The 24,895-nt window shown below is 37.2% G+C and overlaps 1 protein-coding gene across 1 annotated transcript in view; it reads right to left on the bottom strand.

The window, feature by feature from the left end:
* LOC114069340 (serine/threonine-protein kinase DCLK2-like) overlaps positions 1 to 23,419 on the bottom strand; it is a 47,688-nt gene extending 24,269 nt beyond the window's left edge. The window contains exons 1-6 of the mRNA XM_027906059.1: positions 23,400 to 23,419; positions 15,156 to 15,258; positions 12,776 to 12,877; positions 11,451 to 11,501; positions 7,737 to 7,831; positions 832 to 904 (exon numbers count right to left, since the gene is read on the bottom strand). Coding sequence (XP_027761860.1) covers positions 832 to 904; positions 7,737 to 7,831; positions 11,451 to 11,501; positions 12,776 to 12,877; positions 15,156 to 15,258; positions 23,400 to 23,402 — 427 coding nt within the window. The 5' untranslated portion in view covers positions 23,403 to 23,419. The remainder of the gene's footprint in view (positions 1 to 831; positions 905 to 7,736; positions 7,832 to 11,450; positions 11,502 to 12,775; positions 12,878 to 15,155; positions 15,259 to 23,399) is intronic.
* Between the last annotated feature and the right edge of the window lie 1,476 nt (positions 23,420 to 24,895).

The raw sequence follows: 24,895 nt of genomic DNA, 5'->3' as shown, positions 1-24,895 counted from the left end.
CTGTTTTTTTCACTGCTTATTCCCTTGGTTTTATCTGAAATGTAAGAAAGAACAAGATAAACCCAGAGTTGTTTGACCTTTTAACACGCAAATCAATTCTTACTATGATTTTGTATAGGCATATTCTAAAAGTAATGAATGCAGTTAGAAGTTCTGAGTCTAGAATTTTCTGAGCTCAAATTACTTTTTTGAAGTACCTTTCTGCAAACTCAAAGTAAAAATGCAAATAAAATTCCTCTGCAATTCATGTAAAAGACCCAGAAAGTTTTATCTGCTGATTTCCTTCAAGATCCTGTGGCTGCTGCTGAAACATCCAAAGTGCAAATAATGCTGATAGACACTTATTTCAGTATTTTTAAAATATAAAACTTTACTCTAAAATGAAATTTTAAAATAATTAAAAATAATTAACATTGCTTTAAAGAGATAAGGAATGAAAGGTTAAATTTAGCTAATGTCAGTTGATAGGCCACTGGTTCTACCTGAAGTACAATCAGCTCTTTTGAGGAAGGCTCCTCCTTCAATCCAGCCTCAAACACATTTCTGGTGATACTGCAGGTCAAAATCAAATTCCTACCACTGATTTTGAAGAGCAGAGTCCACTAACATGCTACCACTTGACAAAAAATTCACAAAATTTGTTTCCTATCTTTACTCCTTGATGTATAAACTGTGATAACAATTTTCCCAAGATAAGTTTGTCGACAAGGTATCAAACATCTCAGAACAGAAAAGGATTTGGAGTCATATGGAACCACCTAAAAGTGCTAAACCAGCTGTCACCTACAACAAAATTTTTGCAAGGACTGTTAGCAATTACTGGTGTCCTACCTTCAGGACTCTGGCAACGGAGTGATTCAGGTACACCATTCACATTGGAAGAAGATCCACCATGTGGAGAGATCTGTGGATGTACACAAGAAAGTTTTATTTCTGATGGTAATCACAAGAAAGAGCCATATTAAAAAAGCAGCGAAGTTAAAAAAAAAAAACACCCTAAAACCACCTAAAACCAAGTCAGTTTAGTTTTTACTCCCACTGTGTTTTTACTCTTGCTTCCTCACAGTTCATCGTCATAAGAATACATCATCACTTACACCAATTTAAGATTCAGTCCCAATATTCCCATTTAGATAAGTAGTTGAACACATTTTAGTAAAAAGCAAAGAAAATTCCTTCCAGCTGCACCTACTTCCATCTATACACAACAGAGTCAGTTGTGGGGAGGCAACACAACTCATTTCCTCCTCACTGTACACAAGATCATGACAATAAACTCTGCGCACGTTTTCATGTCAGCCAGAGGCAGCCACCTCCAGACAACCATCAAGAGGCCAGTGCAGCAATCACATGCTGTCACGCTGCAGTCTAACACCTCTCTTCAGAGATGGCACTGTCTGAGGTTTCCCTACCTGAACTCTATCAATATAGGCTCTCTTTAGGGTGGTGCTGTAACATGCTAGGAAGGTAATAAAGAAATGCTTTCACAGCCATACCAGCTTTCATTTAAAGAAGAGAATTCTGGCATAGGTGGCCAGGTACCTCTACGATAATCAGATTTATTTAGTAATCTATCAGGATATATTTTAGGTTATCATAGATGTGAAGATTTATCACATCTACAAGCACTTCAAGTTAGATGTGCGATATGAAACCAGACATAGATTCAGTTTTAGTAGCTATGACACTGTAAAAAACAAGTATCTAAATGATTTTGAAGCATGATGGCTGAAGAAAACTAATTTTCCTGCACTAAAAACTTAATTGGTACTTCATCTGAATCTTCACAATTCTCCTTATAGTCATCCTGTCGAACTGCCCAGGGACAGACACAGTAATAAATTTTTATTTTAAAAAGGGGTGGAGGCATAGGAATGAATGCCATAAATAGTAAGATGTACTGGCTGTGTTCTATGCACCACTTTTATAAGCTCTCCCATTACAGTTATGTATGCTCCACAAAATTAAAATATATTTTAGATCATTCCCCCTCTTCTACGTAAAAATTCTTGCTGCTCTGTGAAGTTCTGTATCTTGTTTTCTTCATGGGCTATTATAGTAGCTCACCACTCCCCACATAAAGGATTAAAATGCTTCTCTGCCTTAAGCTCAGTGTCTGTTGAAATGGCTTTGCACGACACCGGGAATGCAAATGCAGCATTTTCCGTTTTAGCTGACATTGTCTGGTTACACTGCTGAATATTTTAAATCATTAACACTATTGTCAGTGAGAGAACTGAACTGACAGATAGGGATATTGTCTAAAGGCTCATGAAATGCTAATGAATGCTTAAGTTTCTAATGGCAGCTGAGCTGCCAAATCAGCTAAAGGTACAGTAACTATAAGCTGTACAACTTAGTTTTGCAGAGCCTCTAAAACAATGACATTTACTAGCATTTGGCACAGGAGTAGCATCAAACAGCAAGCAGTCAGCTACTACTCTGTTCCTCGATAATAACTGAAAACTAGGCTATGTTAATGCTGCTGTCTTTCTGAGTTATCTATTTATTTAACAAGGATCAGGAGCAAGGACATTTGGGTTAAATGACATTTGTGCAAAATCATGAGTCGGTTTTATAACCAGCCACATTTTCTTCAAGCACGAAGCAGAGCTAACAGAACAGATCACTCACTGCAAAGTATTAGTCATCGCCTAAAATATTAGTACTCTATTCTGGGTATTCAGTGAGTCACAATACATGGGAATATCTAGCCCGTATTTCCAACTTCCTTCAGTCTTGTAATCAGGGCAGAGCATGACTGGACACATTCCTTCTTACCACAGTATTTACAAGAAAGCAAACACTAACAGGAAAAAAGCTAAAAGGAATAAATAAAATAAAAAAAACCACCATAAATTATTGCTGCTGTTGTGGCTGAGGTGTTAGACCAGAATCTGCGATGGCAGGTTTAACCCTAGCTCTGCTACAACTACACATGTGGTGGGATTTTATTTTTTGTCTCATGAGAGTGTGAGGAAGGATCCACAGATATAAACCCATATTGTTTTGAAGTGAAATGGTACCTCAGTTGGCAAATCTTTGCACTCTGAATTAAACTAATTATCCGTGACACAACTGTCTGTGGAAACATTTGGGGATTTTTTTCCATATCAAAGGAAACACCTAACTCCTTGGCAGCTAAATGGGATGGTGGCTTCTACAGCATCCACCTAAACATTTCCTGTGTCTGTCCTTTCATGTCTAGAGAGAAATTAAGAACTTTGGCCACCAAGTTGCCAGGCATACAGAGCTCTTGTATACATTGTCATGTGCACATTCATGAAGTGCCAAAGAGACTAAACTGTAAGGTACACACACACACATGTGTGCAGACCCTCATCTTCGTGTCTGGAAAAATGCAGACAGAAACATGGGACACCTCAAAGTTCACCTAGCCAAACCCAGAAAAAGTAAGTCTATTATTGCTAAGAAAGGAAAGGGTACTCTCATATCTTCAGGAAAACTCCTTGGTATTCTCATAAAGCAGCTGTGCCTTTATGAAAACACTCAAACTGGCGATGAATCTAACTGCAGACTTTGAATATTTTAGTGAAACTGACTTAACTGCAGAAGCATTCTCTGAAATCTGGGGACACTTCGATAGTGTCATTGAAATTCATCCTGACAGGCTGCAAGAAGAAAGGGCTAAAACATATTCCGAATGGAAACAAAACATTATTTATATAATCAGTATTTCATTGAGATGTTGACAGTATTTATTATTATAATGATTAACAATAACATAATCTGTAAGACAGAAACTTTGTGTTTTTTAAGAGATACTTAGCCCAGCTATACTGAGAAGCTACTTTTAAAAATACAACAGCTAATTAGAACATAGCGATTACACCTCCATTAATGTGAGCATATATGGTAGGGCATATAGATATACCATGCACTTTGTTGCACTATTCTGAAGAACCAGAGAAAGATTTACACTTTTTCTAGAGAATTTTTGAGTGGCATCACATTATATAAAGCACGTAGCCAACTGCTGAGAATGGTGAAGGGACTTGACAATAGGTGCCATACCTCAGTTTCCCTACCAGCAAATTAGCCAGCTCTTCTATCCAAAAAAGATGCTGAACTGTAAATTCAACAAATGCATCCATTAAAGAGTCCCTCTATGAACTGCTATGGCACCTACGTCACTAGGCTGGATAATCACATGTAAATATTCTTAACATGCAACTACCCACAAAGCACATGTGTACAAAATTGAGGTGATTAAAAACCTTGATAAAGATAGGCACTAATCCTTCAAATCACTTAAGCACATGTTTAACTTTAAGTATATTAACATGCTCATTGAAGTAAAAGGAACTACACAATAGCTGAAAGTTAAGCATACTTAAGTTATTTGTTGGATCAGGTTATAATGCCCTTTCACTTCGGTCATTTGGTCAATCAATTGCAAAAATAATACTAAGATAAATTCAAACACAGTGCTACTTAAAACAATTGGGATTCTAAGAAAGGCCTCAATTGTAAAGTTTCTTTATTTGCAAAATTTTATTTTCTTTTTAAGATAGATTACAAGTCACTGTGGTACTTAATTTCAAGAGGGGACAATAAAGTACACCCAAGTAAGCATAAGGAAGTTATGACACCACTTTCCAAAATATTAAATTTATTCTAGTCTCTGGATGACTTTTATGGTACAAATTGTGCACAGTAACAGATGCACTAGAACAGCTAAGAGTCAAATTACCCCTAACAGCATTACATAAAAATGCACACTTAGAACCAGATAAAATTGTTAAACCTTTCAATTGTCACTTGCCCACAGAACAGGCAAAAGGACTCCTCTCAGTCAGCTGTCCCATGCCACCTAATTCTCTATTACCACTGTTAACACATGAACTAGATTTTATCTCTATGGAAATTTAATAGATGAACCAGAAACTCAGCACATTTGATCAAAGAAGAACATTTACAGAGTAGTCATTTACTTCATGCCCATACTTGTTATCTTTTATACCTAAATCTTCACCTTGAAGAAACCCTCTGCAAAGGCTGGATATCAAACTGGCTTACTGTATGTACTGAGCAATAAATAGCACAAGGGCACTCTGGCTGGAAGAGCTAAAAATGTCAGAAAGAAAGCCCTTTTCTTTAAAGATAAGCTGTTCATGAGGAGTGTTTCCTGAGAGGAACTTTCTGTGCCTGAACATACCAGTTATGAAGTGTTGTGAAGCAGAAGGAATCCTTGGGGACTGAAGAGACTTCACGTGGAAGGAAAAGTGGCATTAAGAGAATATGATGTAAGACTCCATGTCTGAGACTGAGAAAAAATTGCTGCTGCAATCAGCATCTTTTGCAAGCTGACTGCCTTGATGTTTAGCACTACTGCTTAAGCTCTACGTTGACTGTCAGACTACAAAAAGCTTAGCTAGGTTCTAATCTACAGTAAAATATTTTATTTTGCTCTGGCTTTTCAAATAAACAGTTTTTAAAGTACAGTTCATGTGCAGCTGCTCTGATGCTCTGCTCTTAACAGGTAATAGAAACATCAACCCTGATTCATTCCCTTTTTTCTGCTGCCTCAAGCTCCTATAAAACCATTAAATGCTGTTTCATCTTCTACAAAAACAAACATGTATGATTTCTACACAACAAATCACTCAAAATATTGCATTCCCAAAGCCAGAAAACTCTTAAATACACCTTATTCTGTCACTCTCTGCCATGGTATGTATATCTACATTTTCATTCAGCTGTAGTCATGGCACCTCCTTTATACAATTGCAGGAAGCCAAACTGCTTGTCTTTGCAGCAATGTAGTCAACAAGGGATTATTTAACAATAGGGAAAAAGCAGTAATCTCAAAATAATAAAACTGTTCCCTGCTTTCTCTGTTCTCCTCATCACTCTAACCAAAACCAATTCTACAAAGGAAAAAAAAAAAAGAGTTTCTGTTTTTTTATGTTGATGCTTACTCAAAAGAGTTGTTCCTACTAGAACATAATCAAGAAATAAGTGTGACTGAACATCACACTTGATCCTTTTGGAATTTACCACATAACATTTCCTATCTTTTAGTTTCAGGAGCACAGCTGGGATACTCCTACTGAAGAGATGCATCCTAATGGAATAAACCAAGAGGTGCTCACTACTTCAGTAACATGTCAAGTCTGAGGTGTTTAATTTGGTTTTGCTGTTTTCTTTGGTCACACGGGAATGAATTATTTGACACGAAAACCCAGCATCAATTAAATTCCCAATTGATAAAGTATAACAGCCTGCTTGAGTGAAATAGACAGTGAAGGGGAAAGAGGACATGTCCACTTTAGTGAGAATTGCTTGTTGCTATCAGAATTATCTCTGTCTTAATGGAGCTTTAATCGGCTAAAAGCAGACAAGACAGCAGTGGAAAAAACAAAGCAAATTATCTAGTTTCTAAAATTGTAATTTCATTAAAGACAGACAAAAGAGCATTTGTTAAACATAGTGCAGAGCAGCTGAGAGCCCAAGCCCAATGATTTTGGTGTCCTCTACTGTAAGCTCTATAGCAGAGCTGTCCAGACAAACTTTAAGACACACAGCTCTAATTTTCAGTGTCAGAACTATTACTGCTCTTGGAAATGCTTTATAGGAGAAAGGCTGAACTATATTGCTTTGGATAAAGAGTAGCTACGGGGTGGTACAGGACAACAACATAAAGACAGAGACCAACAGTAAATTACCTCAATGAACCAAATAACTTCGAACATAATTAAACAAAGCAATAAAAATTTAAAAAATTAAACAAATAAATTAAATAAAATATTAAATAAATAATTAAATAAAATCTTTTGTCAGAATTGTCACAGAAGCCTGGCAGAAACCAGTGCCATTACTCCTTGCAAAACAAAGGCTTGATAACAATTAGCATGTCAAAACCCAAATCTAAGTACTATTCAAATCACGTCCTTTAGCCAGTCTCTTAACTGCAAAAACAGTTTTCCACACAATTATGCAGCCTCTTCACAAATAGGAGTTCACCAATACGAGCTATTACTTGATGAGAATAATCAGTGCAAACCATCCAGGCTGCTTCAAGAAGGGTTGCAAGTGATGATTCCATAAGAAAATTCTCCTTGAAAGGGCAGCTGCACAAATGCAGCAATAAGACGCTCAACTGTGCTCCAGACTGTTCTTTTTATTTTACTGAGCCAAAGGCACAGAGCAGCCTCCAAGAACTGTAAATGTCACCAGTTTTTAAGTGGGAGAGGAAGGGAATTCTCTTAGTGCAACATAGAAAAATCTGCCAGACATCAGGCTGCTCCCAAAGGAGCTCCAGAAATGCTTTCAGGCAGGAGACTGCATTAAGGGGTGAAATTGTGTGCCACAGCTAAGGGTGTTTCAGATGAAATTCAGACAATGCTATAAGACTGCAAGGCACTGAAAAGAGGATACTACATTTATATAGGCTAAAGGAATATAAATTACTTGGAGGATTTCTGCAGTCAACGGAACAATGGCAAATTTGGAGAGCAAATTGGCATATTCAAGCCACCATCACCCTGTGCCTTTCCAAAGCTGAGTGTTTAAATGCTGCTAGCATGATAGAATACAAAAATCTTACTTCAAATCTATTCTCCATTTCATACTAGTAAAAATTATACCAGCAAGGCTACCCTATAAAATTATAACTTTTTTCCTTTTTCTTCTTTTTTTTGCCCCTTCAGCACCACTGAATATATTCAATGAATAATGGAATGTAGGGGTTTCCACGGTTCTTTTCTGTTTACCTTGAGTCCACGAAAGCTGCCTGGGCTTGTTGGTGAAGAACTGGAGGACTTTGTAGATTTTGGGGTAGATAACTGACTGCTTGGGGTTCCATTAACTGGTGAAAGCAATAAAAGGAAACAAATAGAATAGATTAATAAAAAATCAGAAACCGTAACTTGACTTTAGACATAATATATCTCTCTTGACAACTTATCCCTCAAGTCTGCATACAAAGACCAAAAAAGACTCCTCAGAATTTGGGAATAAATTACACAGTTGGATGCCACACAACTGTGCCTCAAAAAATTCACAAGGCTGGATGTGGGTTCAAAAAGACACACAAATATTGCATTGTCATTACAGAGACTAAAAAGGCCTATTCTGTCTTTTGCCAGCGCAAGAGTTTTGGGTTAGTAACAGCCAAAGCCTTTAAAAATTTCATCATTTATTGTGAAATCACACAATAAAATTTATATAGAAAAAAAGGTTAAAGACATTTGACCCTCCCTCTATTCATTTTGGATCAACGCCCTACTTTCTAGGTAGAATGCTTCATTTCTAGGTAGAATGTTTCACAGAACACAAGTTGTTTTTCCCCCTAGAAAAAAAAAAACAACAAGTATGAACTGCTTGGATTATAAAGAACTTCAGCAGCAGTTCAGAAAAAATATTGATTTAGGGGGAAAAACCTCAACAAGGGAAAAGCTGTAGGTTATTTCTGAACCTCTAATACAAGTGTCTGTGAAAACATACACTCCCTCCCCCTCTGACTTAAAGAGTCCATTTATTTTAAGTCCAGTTTTTCAGACAGGCCTCATACAACATCTGTTATCTCTCTGGTGACTTGAATATAACTTAGGTCAGTCCTTGTATCCTTCTGAAAAGAACAAACTGAAGAATTTCATTATGCAGACGGAATAGCACACTGTCCACCATACACAATTATGATGCAATGTTATATGATGAGACATTATTTCCATTCTATCTGAATCTCATTTTTTGTGGGAGAGAAAAATACTAGGTAGAAATTTAAGACCTAAAAATGTTCCATAGCTGATTCACAGTGATGAATTATTTCTTTATAAAGAAAAAACAACTCTGGTAAATAAAACTTAGCTTCAAATTAATTAACAGATACACTTGCAAATATCCTTACACATTGAGGTCCGTCATGCATCACTTCTTAAACAGCGCTATTGGATTTATTTTACAAGTGTCTATTGACCTAGTACACTAACATTCTCCAAGTGCTGAAGATGCCCTTCAGAGACTGTTTTTAAAACCATCTACCAGTAGGCCAGGCTGACTGCATTGCAATTTCCATAAATCCCTGTTTCTCACAAATGTCTTTCTCTGGTGTATGATGTTAAGATATAACTAATCAGCATTTCGCTACAGAGTAAGTCTGTCTTGTCGTCTAAGAACTTGGATTTACATACTCAGTTCTGTTGCAGGACTAGTATTTTCTCCTAAAAATATTCAGTGTGTTAAGGATATTTTTGTCTTGACTTTAACAAGGATTGCCTGTAAGAACAGGCAAATTATTTATGTGGGTTTTTCTAAGAAGCTAAAATATTTAAGAGTATATGTCCCTCTTGTAGACTTCATCACTTTGTTTTGGATAACCTTTTTGAAACCTGGCACATCAATACATCCTTTTTTTATAAAGAATTCGTAAGTATAACAATGAAAAAAAGGGCTACTGAATCCTGTTTTCTGCATGACCAAAAATGAGATACTTCAGTAGAAGAATCTGCTTCCAAATTACAAACTATTACTACAGGAGGAAAAGACTTTTGTTTGTTCACAAGTTCTTTTATATGGCTCAAAGAAATGTCACCATTTCCTGCACATGACCATTAAGGTCTACACTACAAGGCATCTTTTTCTTCTCTAAGTGCCTTCCATCCTCTTAAGCATTGAGAGAACCACTAAACCGTACCAGTGAAACTGGCTGGTTAACATAATGTTCTTTCCTTTGAAAAATGTCTAAGGAAGAACATCCCAGCCTACACTGACAGTACTGTAGCTCTCTGCTAATATCTTAGCTATGCTTGGTGGACAAGGGTGGTGTTCCGAGCCAGGGGTGTGACTAGATGACATCCAGAGGTCCCTTCCCACTTTTGTTCTTTTAAGACTCTATGACACATAGTTCACTCTGCTGAGGATGCTACTGAAAAGAGACATCTGTAGATTCCTCTTTGCCAGTGTCTTCTGAGAAGCACTGCGTTTGAGTTGGTACGAAACTGCAACAACAGGAAAAGCTGGAATTGGTAGTCAGCACTGCTTAGTTTGTGTTGGTTTTGGCTGGGGTAGAGTTAATTTTCTTCACAGAGCTAGCACTGGTCTATGGTTTTGCTGGAAAGTGTTGATAATACAGGAATGTTTTTGTTATTGTTGAGCAGGGCTTGCACAAGCATCAAGGCCTTTTCTGTTCCTCACATGGCCTGCCAGTGAGTAGGCTGGGGGTGCACAAGGTGTTTGGAGGGGACACAGGCAAGAGAGTTGACCCTGACTGACTCAAGGAGTACTGCAGACCATACGGCATCACACTCGGGAATAAAACTAGGGGGAATTTTGGCAGAGGGGTTGTTATTTATGAACTGGCTGGGCATCTGTCATTGGTCATTTGCATGACTTGTCTTTCTCGGGTTTAATTTCTCTCTCTTTGTTATTTTCCTTTGCATTACAATACTGTTGTTGTTATTAGTATTATTTCAGTTATTAAACTGTTCTTATCTCAACCCATGAATTTTCTCACTTTCACCTCTCCAATTCACTTCCTTCATCCTTCTGTAGCAGGGGAGTGAGCAAATGCCTACATGGTGCTCAGCTGCTCACTGAGGTTAAACAGCTAAAATTGCTGTTTCACAGAACAGCATTTTTTTTCCCCCCCGCACTCAAAAAACCACACAGGCAATCTGCACAGGCACAAGAATTGTACAGGTAAAAACTTGTCCGATCCTACTGATTTGCTGATTATTTCACGTATATTCCAAACCTAATTTTTTTATCTATTCTCTAAGCATAAATTCTTTTGAAATTTCTTTCCATATGCATGCCAATTTGAATATACAGGAAAAAAAATCTTTTCTGCCATTCTTAAGCAGTCAGGCTACAGTTCTTTAGCATATTGGAATGTTTAAAACTGAAAAAATCTACTAATACCACTTCAATTGTAACTTCTAATAGGGTCCAAAGTCTCAAGTTATTTGCTAATCAAATTGCATGTTACTTGTTTCACAGGTACTTTAACTTTAAACTAAAGGGTCAGAGAGGTTTCTTAGTGTTTTAGAACTTAGGCTGAAGCAATATAAGATAACAAAGAGAGATAAGAAAGTGCAGATAAAATGAAAACCTATGACATGGTTTTGCACTGATTTTTTCAGTAACACTCACTCCTGTCTTTTTTTGCTGGTTGAAATTTTCTGTTATAATAAGCTTTAGAGTAGACATATATAAATGGTTCCTCAGAATGCTCCATCTGTAGTCAAATTATACCTTTAAAAATTTAACTTTGACACCCTTAGCAGATGCCCAACAAGTAAAACGCATTATTTTGCTCAAATGATCTACTTCAACAAAAAAACAACACCCATTATGTCTCTGCTTCATCAAATGCAAAACGTGTGTTCCAAGCCTGAAAATATTCACAAACACAGCAAAAAGAATGCAGGTAAATGAGGAGGGAGGAGACACACTACTGATACACAGCCATAATGGTAATGGCTCACCTGGGGATTTTGCTGAAGAATGAGCACTGGAGTAGTGGCCACCCCTCTTTACTGTACTCATATATTTGACACAAAGGAAAAAGACATTAAGGAAAGAAGTTATTAAACAGCTCTGAACATGCATGAAAGGAAGAAGGGTAAATAAAGATAAGTAAAGACTACATGAAAAAAACAGGCAAGTAAACAGAAGGATAAATATCAGACATTTGGATAAATTTTTCAAATTAACCCAACTGAGGGGGGTCTAAGTAGAAATAAGTAAGGAAATGGCAGCACTGATTTATAAGCACTTTGCATAAAATTAATTGTTGATAGATATTCTACGTGATCTCATTGGAGGTAACAGAATTGCACGAAATTTAGATCAGTTGCAAAACTTTTCCCTTATGCTACATTTTTCTATGATCCTTCTTTGAAGCTTTACAGTTAAATACTCAACCTTTATAAACAGATTATAAATATTCTCCTTTGAAAGAATGCAAAGACAAAATTACTCTTACCAATGTTGATTAAGCAAAACAAATATTGATGGGGAAATGAGAATATGGAACATGTCACAGTTTTGAATACACACATAGGAGCTTACATGTATAGTTCCATTCAAAAAAGAGCATCATATATTTACATATTCAGTGGTTTAATTTCAGGGCTACTTCTCCAGGTCTGAGAGAAAAAAAAATTAAAGTTTTACTATATTTAGAAATTAAATGCAGAGGTTTAAAAAAGTTTCAAACCCCTTTATTCATTGCATAAAAGACTCAATGGTTGGAACATATGGTGTTCAGAACCATTCTGGAAATTACAAGAAGAAAAAAAATTCTCTGTTAATGGGCAACAGCATTACAGTACATCTCCTAAATTTACTTTAAACATCAAAGTCCTGTATTTCCTACAATATTTGGCTTACACAGAAAAAAAAAAATCTCAATTTTAAAACTTGAGGGTATACTCTACTTCAATGAATACAAATTTACCACATAACCACTCTGTAGTTAATGGTCTTAAAGACAATCAAGTGCTATGCTGAAAACATATCCCAAGTGTACAATTAGCACAAATCATTCCAGTGTTCATAAACTGAAATTATTTGTGCCTGTAATTAAAAAATAGAAACCATATTTCTTCCCAGAATAAAAAAAAAAGGCAAATTTTATTTTAGATTAGTATTAAATCTGTGAGACGAACTGAAAGAACATTCCTTTTCCCCTCAGGAAACAAAGCATGGCATTTATATTTCAGACAGAGTCAGAAGCTTTCCTCACCCTATTAAACAAATTCTAACTTCTATCTATTTCAAGTGTTCAGCTTTTTCCTAGAAGTAGTACCTGAGGCAGGTGATTTGCTTCGACGTGAAGGTCCTGGACTTTTGGATGCAGCGTACCTCATGGCAGACGATCGGGAATAAGAGGACTTCATAACACGACATTCTACAAAGCAAGCGGGTAAGAGTTTTGACAAGAGTTCAGAGTTACAGCCTTCCTCCACACACCCCTGGATGCTGGTTATTATCCAGAAAATGCCCTCATGTATTAAAAAAAATTTTAAGAGCATCTCAGAACTCTAACCTACTTAGCATAAAAACATATTTGAGCTACTCAAATACTGTATGTAACATTCTGCATATAACATTTCTTCACATCTCGAAGCTGGATTATTACTATAATTCAGGTCTGTACACATGCTGATGCCAAGGTTCTTCTGACAATTCAGTAAATTCTGCATGCTGTAATAGCAGTTTCATATAGGGTAACTGCTCAGCTAGCACCATTTCCCTTCTCTTGCAAAAAACTGATGTTGTGATCAATTTTTGAACGCTGAAAAATGTCTATTGTTTCCAAAAGGCTGAAACAATAGATTACTGTCATTTACCATCAGCTATATATCATCAAATAAAAGACAACCTAAGGGGAAAAGGAATCAATAGGCATACATGCACTGACACTTTGGAAACATTTCATTCCTACAGCTGGCATTGTTAGCAAATCATTCTGAATGGAATCTTATAAATTTCCCTCCTAATTTTGTCCCTGTTATTCATCACTACAGTGTCAATGTCATCATAATGATGATGCCATGTCATCATCAAAAAGAGTAAATTTGAGCTGCATGCCCTGCTAGTCACGTTCCAGTCTGTACCTAACCTGCTTTTCAGAGTTATTAGAGGAAGCAGGAACCACCAAAGCTGAAGAGACAGAGAGAGGAAGAATCCCTCCACCACTGGGTTCTCAGTGAGGAAATGAGCCCAATTAGTCTGAGCACCGTGTAATGTGAAAAGTAATCTTATAGCCTTAAAATGTGCAAGGGAAATTGGGATTATAGCCAGACTGGGATTTGCATTGTGAGTTAATACAACCATGCTCTTCCATTCCTGCATAAGAATAAAACCATAGCTATATTAACTACGTCAAAAAATACCCTTCTTATCACCTCCACACTTGCTGAATCAACATAATCAAGCAGTTTCTGGAAAAGCAGCATGCTGGCAACAATCAACAGAATCAGAGCCAGCTGAATCCTCCATCCATCCAAATGTATGGGCCAGTGGTTAGATATACACCTACACTTGCTGCAACTGAACATTCTGTAATGACATTATAACATTCGTAAAAATTACTAAAACAGCAGGTGCTTTTGCTGTAAGTTAAAAAAAATTCATAGAATCAAGGAATCAACCAGGTTGGAAAAGACCTCCGAGATCATCATGTCCAAACCTTGATCCAAAACTGCTGTGGTTACTAGACCATGGCACTAAGGGCCACATCCAGTCTCATCTTAAAAACCTCCAGGGATGGAGAATCCACCACTTCCCTGGGCAGCCCTGGCAGAGCTTGAGGCTATGCTCTCTTGTCTTACTGATCATTGCCTGGGACAAGAGACCAACCCCCACCTGGCTACAACCTCCTTTCAGGGAGTTGTAGAGAGTGATGAGGTCACCCCTGAGCCTCGTCTTTTCCAAGCTAAACAACCCCAGTTCCCTCAGCCTCTCCTCACAGGACTTGTGCTCTCCTCATAGGACTCATAGGTCCCTTCACCAGCCCGGCTGCTCTTCTCTGGACCTGCTCCAGCACCTCAATATCCTTCGTGAACTGAGGGCCCAGAACTGAACACAGTATATTCCAGGACAGTTCTAAAACTGCCTGCTAGAGGACTGCTTTTCCCTTGAACTTACATTATAAAGTTTCTCTTCACAGAAAAACAACTTTCACAAACAAGTTAAATTCATGAACTGTCCAAGGCCGACAGCACGGGCACAAAGTCCCAGTTTGTCTCACCTCGCAAACTGGAACGTGTGAATTGTCTGGCAGGACAAATTCAAGACCTGAAATGAGCTTGGTTACATATGCAATTTTTTAAAAATCTCACTAAGATAGAAATTTCGAAATTATCTTAAAGTCGCAGAAGTCAAAAGTGAACATTTTTAACAGATTTTAGATTTATCAGATCTGTGACTGAACCTCTCAAAATTCAATGCTGCTCTCTATGTAACTTTAGAGGCAGTGTCTGTTTTGCAGGAAAACAGATCAGCTTTGTTAGTTCATTTTAACAGCCTTACAGAATCCAGATGATGGTTTGAAAAAATGTTTTTATCCATAGGAAGATGTATTTCCAAGTATAGTTTCCTAAATGACATAACTCTTGAGGATTGAACAGAGGAGCTGGGGGAAGAGTTTACTCTTTCAGTGGGTTTAGGATGTACAATCTTACCGCTGTGATCCAGCACGAAGTCATCCTGAGCGTACCGGTACTTCTCAGGCCCACACGCAATGAAGACGTCGTCATCTCCAAAGAAGTCCTGCAAGCACGTTACCTTGACAGCAAAATATACAAAGCAAAATGAACAAATGCAGTACTTTCAAATACTACATCTTCAGTTGGTCAGCAACAATAAGTTTGTCTTTACCTTTTTGCAGTGACAGCATAATGTTGTTTTGTAATCATACAAACACTTGAGTTCCCCAGTACTTCAGCTCTCTAGTAGTGCAGGAAACCTCAGGGCCAAGAATGTAAAATATGACTGCTCCTTACCTCCAAAAACACCTTCTCTTACATTTAAGACCTGTATTTTTGCCAGTAAACTATATAAGCACACTGATGACTTTTGCCTTTAACTACATATGCCGGCTGATGACTTTGATAGGAATATATGAAAACACTATTCAAATATCAAAGTTTCTTGTATTCTTATATTAATTGCTTGCAGGAAAATCTGTTGAGTTAAAGAGATTGGATCTGGAATTTGTTTATTTTTATGCTCTGTTTTAATGTCCTATTTAAAAAAAAAGGTAATTAATAATCAAGAAAAAAAGAAATAGAGTCCCTTCCATGGTCTTTGCAGTTGTCTGTTCTTAATTATCCCGGTAATGATGTTGCAACGTAGTTCAAGAATGATGGGGGTATCAGAAAAAAGCACATTTTTTACATTCTTTAAAAACACAAAACCCAAAGGCCTTTAAAATCTTCAGTCTCAAAAGCCAATAAAAATCAGTGTGTGAAGGAGCAAGTGCCTGCTTTAAAAACAATGAAAACCACAACAAGAAATTCCACTGAACTCAGTCTAACTCCCCTTGTAAGAAAAAAAAAGGGGTTGCAGATAACAAGCTGGTTTTTATAATGTAAACAGATTAAAATTTTACTGTGTAAATGTTTTCTTCTTTTTAATACTGCATGCCCAAATGAGATCTGGAAGTAAAAGCTATGTAGAAGCTAAGCAAATTAAAATCAGTTGGTAAACCCACAAAATTAAAGAGGTAAAACAAAAAACTGCTTTTAGAGAAACTAGCTCTTTTTCCTTCCCTGGGTACCTGTCAACAACACCATTTTCATATTTTACCCACTGTGGTAATCCTAAACATCAGCAGAACTATGGGAAGGGGTCTCTACTGCCTGCAATATTCCGAAAAACACTCAGAATATCAATGACCCTCAGCTCTCTGCAAGACCAGCACAGGGCATTCCCCAGCAGCGCAGTTGTCATGGTAGCTAACCCAGGAGAACAGCCGGATGCTCACCGCAGTGCCACATGCGGTATCCAGCATTTGTGTCACTGTGTTATGCAGTCAAAGGGCTCCAGTCATCACCAAAATCCTTTTATTCTTATTTTACCACTGCAATGACAATTTGCTCTTGTCGAGGAGAGACATTTTCAGCTCTGCTTGAAACAGCTGCTTCTAGATAACTGAAGAGGCAGTAAAAACTGCATTCATACAGCTGTTTTGTTAACTTGGGATTTGTTCCCCTCTGCCTAATAACTCTCTCTATCAATAAGAGGACTCATCATCATTTCCACATATTTCAGGAATCCAGCAACCAGCCCAAGCCCACCACTACAGGAAAAGCTGTAAGAAATGTTCCAGAACACTTATCCCACACAGGCAGAGATGTTCTGTGAGGCACAAGTTCACACCCAGGGCCCCTAAAACTGGGTGCCATTTCCGCAAGTTCTGCCTACCCACCACTGCTCTACTCATGCCCCCAGTGCCTTTGCAGTGCGTTTCAAGCAGGTTGGAGTTAAATGTTGTGGTTTAGCAATGCCTAAAATAATTCCTTCTGCTCCGATTGAAAGCCTTGCCCTCACACCTTAACCCGTCCAGTCTAACATCCAAGCCGAAGAGCAAGGGAGGAGGAAATGACAGGTTTTATGTCAGACTCTGGGAAATACATAGGGATATAACTGCACGTAGCAGCATCTTTTTGTTGTTTGCAGAGCAATTCTACAAAGGAAGGGTCAGATTTGTGCACAAAAGCTGTCAGGAGCACCCTTAGAAATGCACCGGAAAATCTGCTAAAAATGGAGATTGGGAATGAATAAAGAACTTCATGAAACATATTAACTCCCATAGGGGCTTTCTCACACGTTCATGTATATAGTTTCCCCAGGCAAGAATACACAGGAATAATCATGAGTGCCAGTGATCAGACAAACTGCTGGAGGTGGAGCAACACCTCCATCTCGGAGCTCAGGCTAATTCCAGCCTCTCATTCTGCTCACACGCTGTTGTATCTGACCCGTGTGACTTCCACCTGTCAGTCACACACCACGAGAGACTTCAGCTTACTGCAAAACAGACTAAATACACATATAACTGAAAGCCAGATAAGTGCAGCTATGAGAAGGCTTTACATAGATGCTTGCTATATTCCAGCAGTGAATACTGGAAGTCCTCCTCCCTACAAATAGTCCAGAATGGCAACACAAAAAATTCACAAGAAGGAAATAATATTGAACAATTGTATGCAAGGAGGAATAAAGATCTGCTAAAATTTACAAGTTCCTAATAACCCCACATGATGAGGTGAGGGAAGCCTTTTTAAAATCAAGCTTATGGAAATGTGTTTTCCTAAAAGGACTTTTTCTAGGCTTTTATCATAATAAAGTCAAAGGCGCATCTCTTGAGGTGCACACTGATGTTAAAATGAAGTCTTCATGTCCTACAGGATTAAAATTAATGTACGCAGTGTAATTAATGATAACAGCTCACTTAGTATGCAGGAAAATATAAAGACAATGCTGAAATTAATAACTTCTTTGCGTGTGTTTTTAAATGTTGCAAATTCACCATGGTCTAACTTGCAAAACACACAATTCTGCTCCAAAGAATATCTGTCCTTAGGTCATATAGGAGTTGTCTTAAAAATTTGATCAGGATTCAATCAGTTTAGAAATTTAAAACCAAAAAATTTTGAACAATTTTTTTTTTTAAGAATGGCAGTTATTCCAGTAAGTTAGGGATCAAAACTTGGTTTGTCAAACTAGTGCACAACAATGTTGCTTCTTTTATCACTAATCCTCTATATTGTCTCACCCACTCTTCGTTTTGCGGTGCTCAGCACTAAAAGAACCGTTCTGGTCTTCAAAATCTTCCCTAAAATGCCTTTAAAAGGTATTAGCAAAGCTGCATAGGAGTGTATCACATCAAAACCAGTCAAATACGTAGTCCTTCATTCAAATAACAACTCTCTTGCTATTCCTCATGCTGTGAGCTTTCATGCGTGAACTTGAAAATGTGAAAAGCTTTACACACCTTGAAGAAGTTCAGCACCAAAAGCGGATTTGATATTCAACAGTGCTGAAAGCTTTCTTTAAATTAGTCGTCAAGTAATTTTTGAGATTCAGATCTGGCCACTTCCTACTTTACAGCCACAAAAGCTCTAGACAAGTACCTTCTCAATGCATGCTTTCCATCACTGCCTTTGCAGTAAAGCTCAATCAGAATGTCTCTCTCCTGTCTGTGGCTTTAATTACCACAGAAAATGCTCTTTTAAAAGAACAAAATGAATATGATTTGTTTGTCCACAGGGAAAAAAATAAATCTACCTTAAATCTGACTTTTTTTTTTTTTTTTTTTTTTTTTTTTTTAAACGGAAGGCATATACAGAGCTAAACAATGAAGTAATTAAGTTTTCTGGAAGGTTTATCATTATAGCCAACACTACAAAGGCTTCCACCAAAGAAGTTTCTCACTTCCGTGAATTCTTTTTTTCCCCTCCATACAGAAAACAGAAATATATTTCGAAACAGTCCTCTAGGAACACTTTAGAAAAATGTAATCTTGTTAACTTTAAAGTTTCAATTACCATGTTTAAAATATTTATTTCTAAATACAACACCCATTCCCATAGAAACATTGCCCATATCCTGCTGGTAACACCACTGCCTTCCCCTTATTTAGAATGAAAAATGACTTAGTGCTGCTCCTCTGACAACTCAAGACTTCTCAGATTGTCCTGTTGTACTACTTTTCTTCAAAATATGTCACTAATACACGGCGGAGTGGATCACATTTGCATAGGACTGAACTGGATTTTTACTCAGTCCTTTAAAGATACTTCTAATGGCCTAGAATTACAAGAAGGAATACAACAGAATAGGGAAAAGCAAAAATGTTGACTGAGAAGTTTCAGAATAAATATAACTTAAACTCAATATTTCATTTTCTTTTTTAGTAGAGTCACTACAGCATTATTGTGGGCCTGTTTTGTCAGAATCCTTTAACTTGCATTCTCACCACAGTTTTCTGAGAACACGTGCAAAGGACTCAGGGTATCACTGCTGCTTCATGGGCTCAAAAAATATCAGAAGACAACATAATTCAAACAGCAGTATCAGAAAAATTAAACTGTAATTGGCTTCAATGGCTAAAAACCCAAACAAGTATGCAAGTGGCACAATGAACCAATGATTCAAAACTTGAATTGCTTCTTATAAAAAAGGCAGTCTTTTCTCATAAATTTTCCCCAGCTGAGGACATCTTGAAACACTGGATGAAGTTTATTGAAAAAAAAGACCTTTCTAAGAGAGGTACATATGACTAAATATTCATTATGTTACAGAAGCGTCATAACTAAAAACAGTTTGCAAGACAATAATGTTAAAGCACACAGTTATAAGCACAAAAAACACGGTTTACATGCAGAAAAAAAAAAAAAGTGAAAATGGGGTGTTGAAAAGGGAGAGAAACTTATCTATTTGAAAAATCAAATTCCTGATCCACTGCTGTCTACTAATGCAGTGTTTTTATGTCTCATACACCCATCATATTTACCTTTTAAAATAGGCTTATATTACTGACAGGTATTTATAACCAAAGAAGTTTGCTCTTTCCAAAGAAATACTTCTTCAGTCAGATCAAGCCTCTGGACTAGAATATTCAAATTGTGATCCATACGGAAATCTCTTTCCCATTACTACCACACATGCCTTGAAATGTAATTTAAATCAATCCCTACTCCCACCTCTGGATCTACGAACAGAAGATATTTTCCCTTGGGAAGAAACATGAATAATGATCAATCTTTTATAGACAGAATTCAACATGCATTCAACAATTGCCCTTTATGATGAAGTTACAATGGAAAAAAAATTGAAAGAAGTGAACCTTATCATGAATGTATTTGTCCTCCAATCTCCAGAAGAAAAATACTAAAAAAAAAATTAAGAGACTGGTGCCACAGGGATTTTATAAAAACTTGACAGAGTAATGGAAATTCAAATTCTCTGAAATCTTTAACGCTAAACAGAGTTTTGTAATCATATATCAACAGCCTCCAGCCAGGAGCTCACTGGATAAACTGTATTTATTCCAGCTCTACAAATATACTTCATTCTAAACGTACCAGGAAGAGCTGTAAAGACAAATACTTTGGTTTAATTTAGTATGTCTGATTCCATTTGAGTAAGCAGCTACAGGACTGTACAATTTAAGTCTGGAGAGCCACACCCTCTGTCTGGGGAAAGCTTCTCTGGATGACAAATTCTCTACAGCAGCTGCAAATGGAACTAAAACATTAAAACTGGAGAAGATATGTGAGATTATTTGTATTTGTTTTAACAACGGAAGAAATATTTGTAGCTATTGACTTCAAGAAACAGGATATGGTGTAAATATTTTTAAAAGGAAGCACATAACATAGGAGGCAAAAGGAAAACTGGCACGCACAGTAAGAGCTGGATTTGTGAATGTATTTTCAGCTCAGCAGTTTGAGGCTGAAATTCTTGAAGAAAGGCTGTGTGTTTTTTCCCATGAATTGCTGGGAAACAAAAGAAAAGACAATAATGTGTTAAATGTCAGTGTGGCAAATCTAGATACAATCTCTCTGTACTGCCTTCAGTGTGAGGAGTCTCCACATTTCTACTGGGAAATGCTGTTCCTCTTTGACTGGGACAGATTACAACTATGCTGTCCTGATGGTTCTGCCCTTTGCCCTTGGTATCAGCTTTTTTTTCTGAGTAAGCAAAAGTCAAATACTTGTCTATTTTGCCAGTCAGGTCATATTTGCAATCACCATTTTTGTTTCCCCTTTTGAAATACACTTAGCACTGCTACTTCCCCTTCACTGCCGCTCAGCATCATTAAAATTCTTGAAGTGTTCCTGAAGCTGCCAGCCTCACATTTCAAGGGTTTATACGAATCCTATAGTGCAAAATGCAAGGAAAGCACTTCTGCAGAAACAGGTCAGTTGTCTGTTTCCTATTTCAGTTCCATCACCAAGAGGAGCAGGCTTAACTTTGAAAAGAAGTTTCCTCTGGGCAGCCTCAGGAACTCAAAAAGGAAGGTGAAAAGGGCATTCCCACCATTTCCAACTGAGTATCATGATTTTAACACAGCTTTTTTTACCTTGGAACTTCCCTTTGGTCTCTGCACTTTCTCAGAATAGCGTGACCAGGGGAAAGAGGGTGTGTTTAACCAATATTCTTAAATACTTACTAAGCCATCAACGCCCTTCATGATTGGAACAAGAGGCACAAGAAGTTCACTACTAGATTATGGCAGCTATTTGCCTGGTTATACTGAGTCATGGTTCCTCATATGTCTTCAGTAAATAGCTAGAGAATAGCCAGATGGGTAGCTAGAATACATTCAGGAAGTAGAAATACAGAGAAAACTCAAACCAATGAGCCCCTAATATGCCCCTTTAAAAAATACTGTAATTGCCAGAATTTTTTTTTTTTTTCAATTAACAACCTAGTCACTTGGTAGAAATGACAAAAAGTGTCAAAGGCAACTACACTAAGCAATTTGGAAGCAGGCAAAAAAGAAACTCTTCAAGGGCCAGAAACCTACAATGTACACAAGAACAGCAACAAAACCCACTTCTATATCAGACACATAGTAAACCTGGAAAATCAGGTCAAATGATAAGATTCCTGCTGGTGTAATAAAGAAGCACTTGACACTTGCAAAAGCTTCTGTTCCTCCCCAGCTTATGTCCTCTGTGACAGCTCTATTACAGAATCTCTCCGGGAATTCCCAAAGTAAAAAAAAATATACAACACCAAAAGAAGGGTAAGCAAGCTGCTAACATTTGATGCAAGGCTTGAAAGAGCTCAAATGTTACTAAAACTGGGCACATCTGCCCAAAACAGCTACAGGGTAGACTGGGGGCTCCTAAAGTTTGAGGACATAAAACCATGAGCTTGATAAACTCTAGAGAACTTTCCTACTGGCTGTTGCTGTGAGGACTATGTGATGCATCGTAACAACTTCCCCAACAGTCAACGTCCATGAGGTAATTAGCAGACAAGGAGAAAAAAAACCACTCCTTTGTTCTCTGAAAATAATTGGAATTAGGTCAAATACCTCTTCATTTCTGATGCTCAAATGAACTGAATGTCTGCAACTGAAACATGAAAAACAATAACAGAGATAACATCATGCAGAAAGAATGCAAAAGTATCAACATTGTTACAAAATTCAAAAATTCATTACCTGATCTTCTGGTTTATGACTGCGCATCTTGACCAGCAAAACTACTTCAGACTTTTAAGACTGTGATTTTTCTTTCTATTAACTTACCATATTTCTGGGCAAAATAAAGAAACTTTTTAAACGTGGGGCTTTTAGGTTTGTCTGCAATTTACTCAGGGCTCTAAGACTTTTTTAACAGTACCAGTTAACCTGTTTATGGAAACATGTTGGCAGTTCTTTTTCTCTATAGTTAATTCAAATAGTTCACTTGGTTTTGGTCTCAGTCTGCAAAGTCCCTTTTAGACCCATGCAGTTGGTTAGCTTTAGACTTCAGAGCAATTCCACCACAGTCAATGAAATTACTCACATTTATGAAGCTATACACAACCACAGCTTGTCAAAGGTCTCAGGACCTTCTGAACTCTGCTGGACACTGCAATAAACCATAAAATAAATCTGATTTCTAGGTGAGAATTTCCACAAGACATTGTCTAATTTACCATTTGAGGTTTGGCATCTCAAATCTTTTGTCTTGTCCTTCAAGTTTATTAAATTCAGAGAACAGTGGAAGAAAAAAGTAAGTTTTCTGTTTCTAATAATTTGTAAATGCTGAATTTGTCTGCCTTGGACAAAGGGAGCTCATTAACCTATTTAGGAAAACAGAAGAAAAAACTGAATCAAAGACCATAATGAGAGCAATTCTTCTATGCCAACTTCCTAAATGATTATTTAATCAGTGGCTGTGTCACATTATTACACTGACCATTAGAAAATGAACCTCATTTCACTGATACTCCATGACGAGGAACAGCAGTGAAAAAAAAGGGGAAGACAAATCCTTCTGTCTCACAGGGAATCTGAAGAGTAAGAAAGAAAACAGAAATGTTAAATCTTTGCCTGCTGCCTTGTAAACAGAGAAAGTTTGGCAGTAAGCCCAGGAAACGCCTAATACAGGATGACAATGCAGAAAGACTGAGCAGACAGCCTGGTCAGGTCACCACAACTCATAAAGCCATACAGCTATTGGGAACAGATGATGGAATAGAGCATATATCACATTTTAGTTTTATCTCAATTTTAAAAAGGGATTTTTGCATATTGTTTTTAACATCTCAAAATTTAATTCGGAGAATGAACACAGAGAGAAATGGAAGATCTATTTGGATCACACCCAAATAGATCATCCTCACTGCAATGGAGATGACAGGAAGGAAAATAAGCTGTAGGAATATGCATAAGTTAAAGTGAGCTGCTACATGTATCTATTTCTCAAAGCCTTCCAGTAGTGTAGGCCTTTCTGGCAAAGTCCATCCACCGTTTTTTCTAAAAGGGTAAAACTGATCTCTCTGCAAAATGGCATTTCAATTATTGCACTGATTATGTGCAGCTATTTAGATACTGGAAAATTACAGATGAAAAGGACTAAAATGCTGGAAATCTTCAATTATTTTGAATCACACTGTACAGCTCATCTATCTCTGTAATGCAAAACACCCTCGAACAACCCTTCCCCTCAGTATTATCCACTACTTCAACAAGAGTCTGTAATTTCAGTATATTAAACAGTGAAATTTAATGTCATGCTTCTCAATTTCATGAGTTACACAAAGAAACAACAGCCTTACTAAAATAAACATGGAGTAAGTGGAAACTGGAAACAGAAAATTTGCAAATGCAGCTCATAATACCAACATAATCCAGTTTGTCTGAAGAGAAAAACAAACAAAAGTGTTTTCAGTTATCAGACAAGGATATCTTTGCCCATAGGTGCATTAACCATACCATCTCACAAGTCAGCATAACAGACTCTTTCCTTAGGTGGCATAACTGGGAAGTCTAATACAGAACCAAAAATAGCACCTGACTTCACACAGCTAACCTTCCATCTTACCACTGAGCAGCTAGTCTAAAAATAAAAGCTACTGGTATTACGAAAGAATATTAAAAGAAAAAGTGTACTTATAAGGACAGATATCTGTCTTGTCTAATTCAATAAAATCTTACTGATTTCACAACACAAATGCAGTTAAATTTTAAGTCACACCATTTTTTTTCCCCATAAAATCACCCCTTTTGCACTATTAGAGAAATCAGTGCCTTTAGCTAATCACCCTACTTGAAAAACACGGCAGTCACATACTATAGAAAAGTTGGATAAACCAAAATTATATGGGCAAATATACAATGTACTTTCATGGTTTTGATTCTTTAGATTAGAAGAGTTGCAGTGCCACGTAGTAGTAATTTAATGCAATGTAA

Source organism: Empidonax traillii, unplaced genomic scaffold, assembly GCF_003031625.1.
Source record: "Empidonax traillii isolate 1590-97213 ecotype Southwest subspecies unplaced genomic scaffold, ASM303162v1 scaffold1245:size146629, whole genome shotgun sequence".
Lineage (NCBI taxonomy): Eukaryota > Metazoa > Chordata > Aves > Passeriformes > Tyrannidae > Empidonax > Empidonax traillii.
Note: the sequence above shows the minus strand (reverse complement) of the source record. Positions and strands in the feature narration are given on the sequence as shown.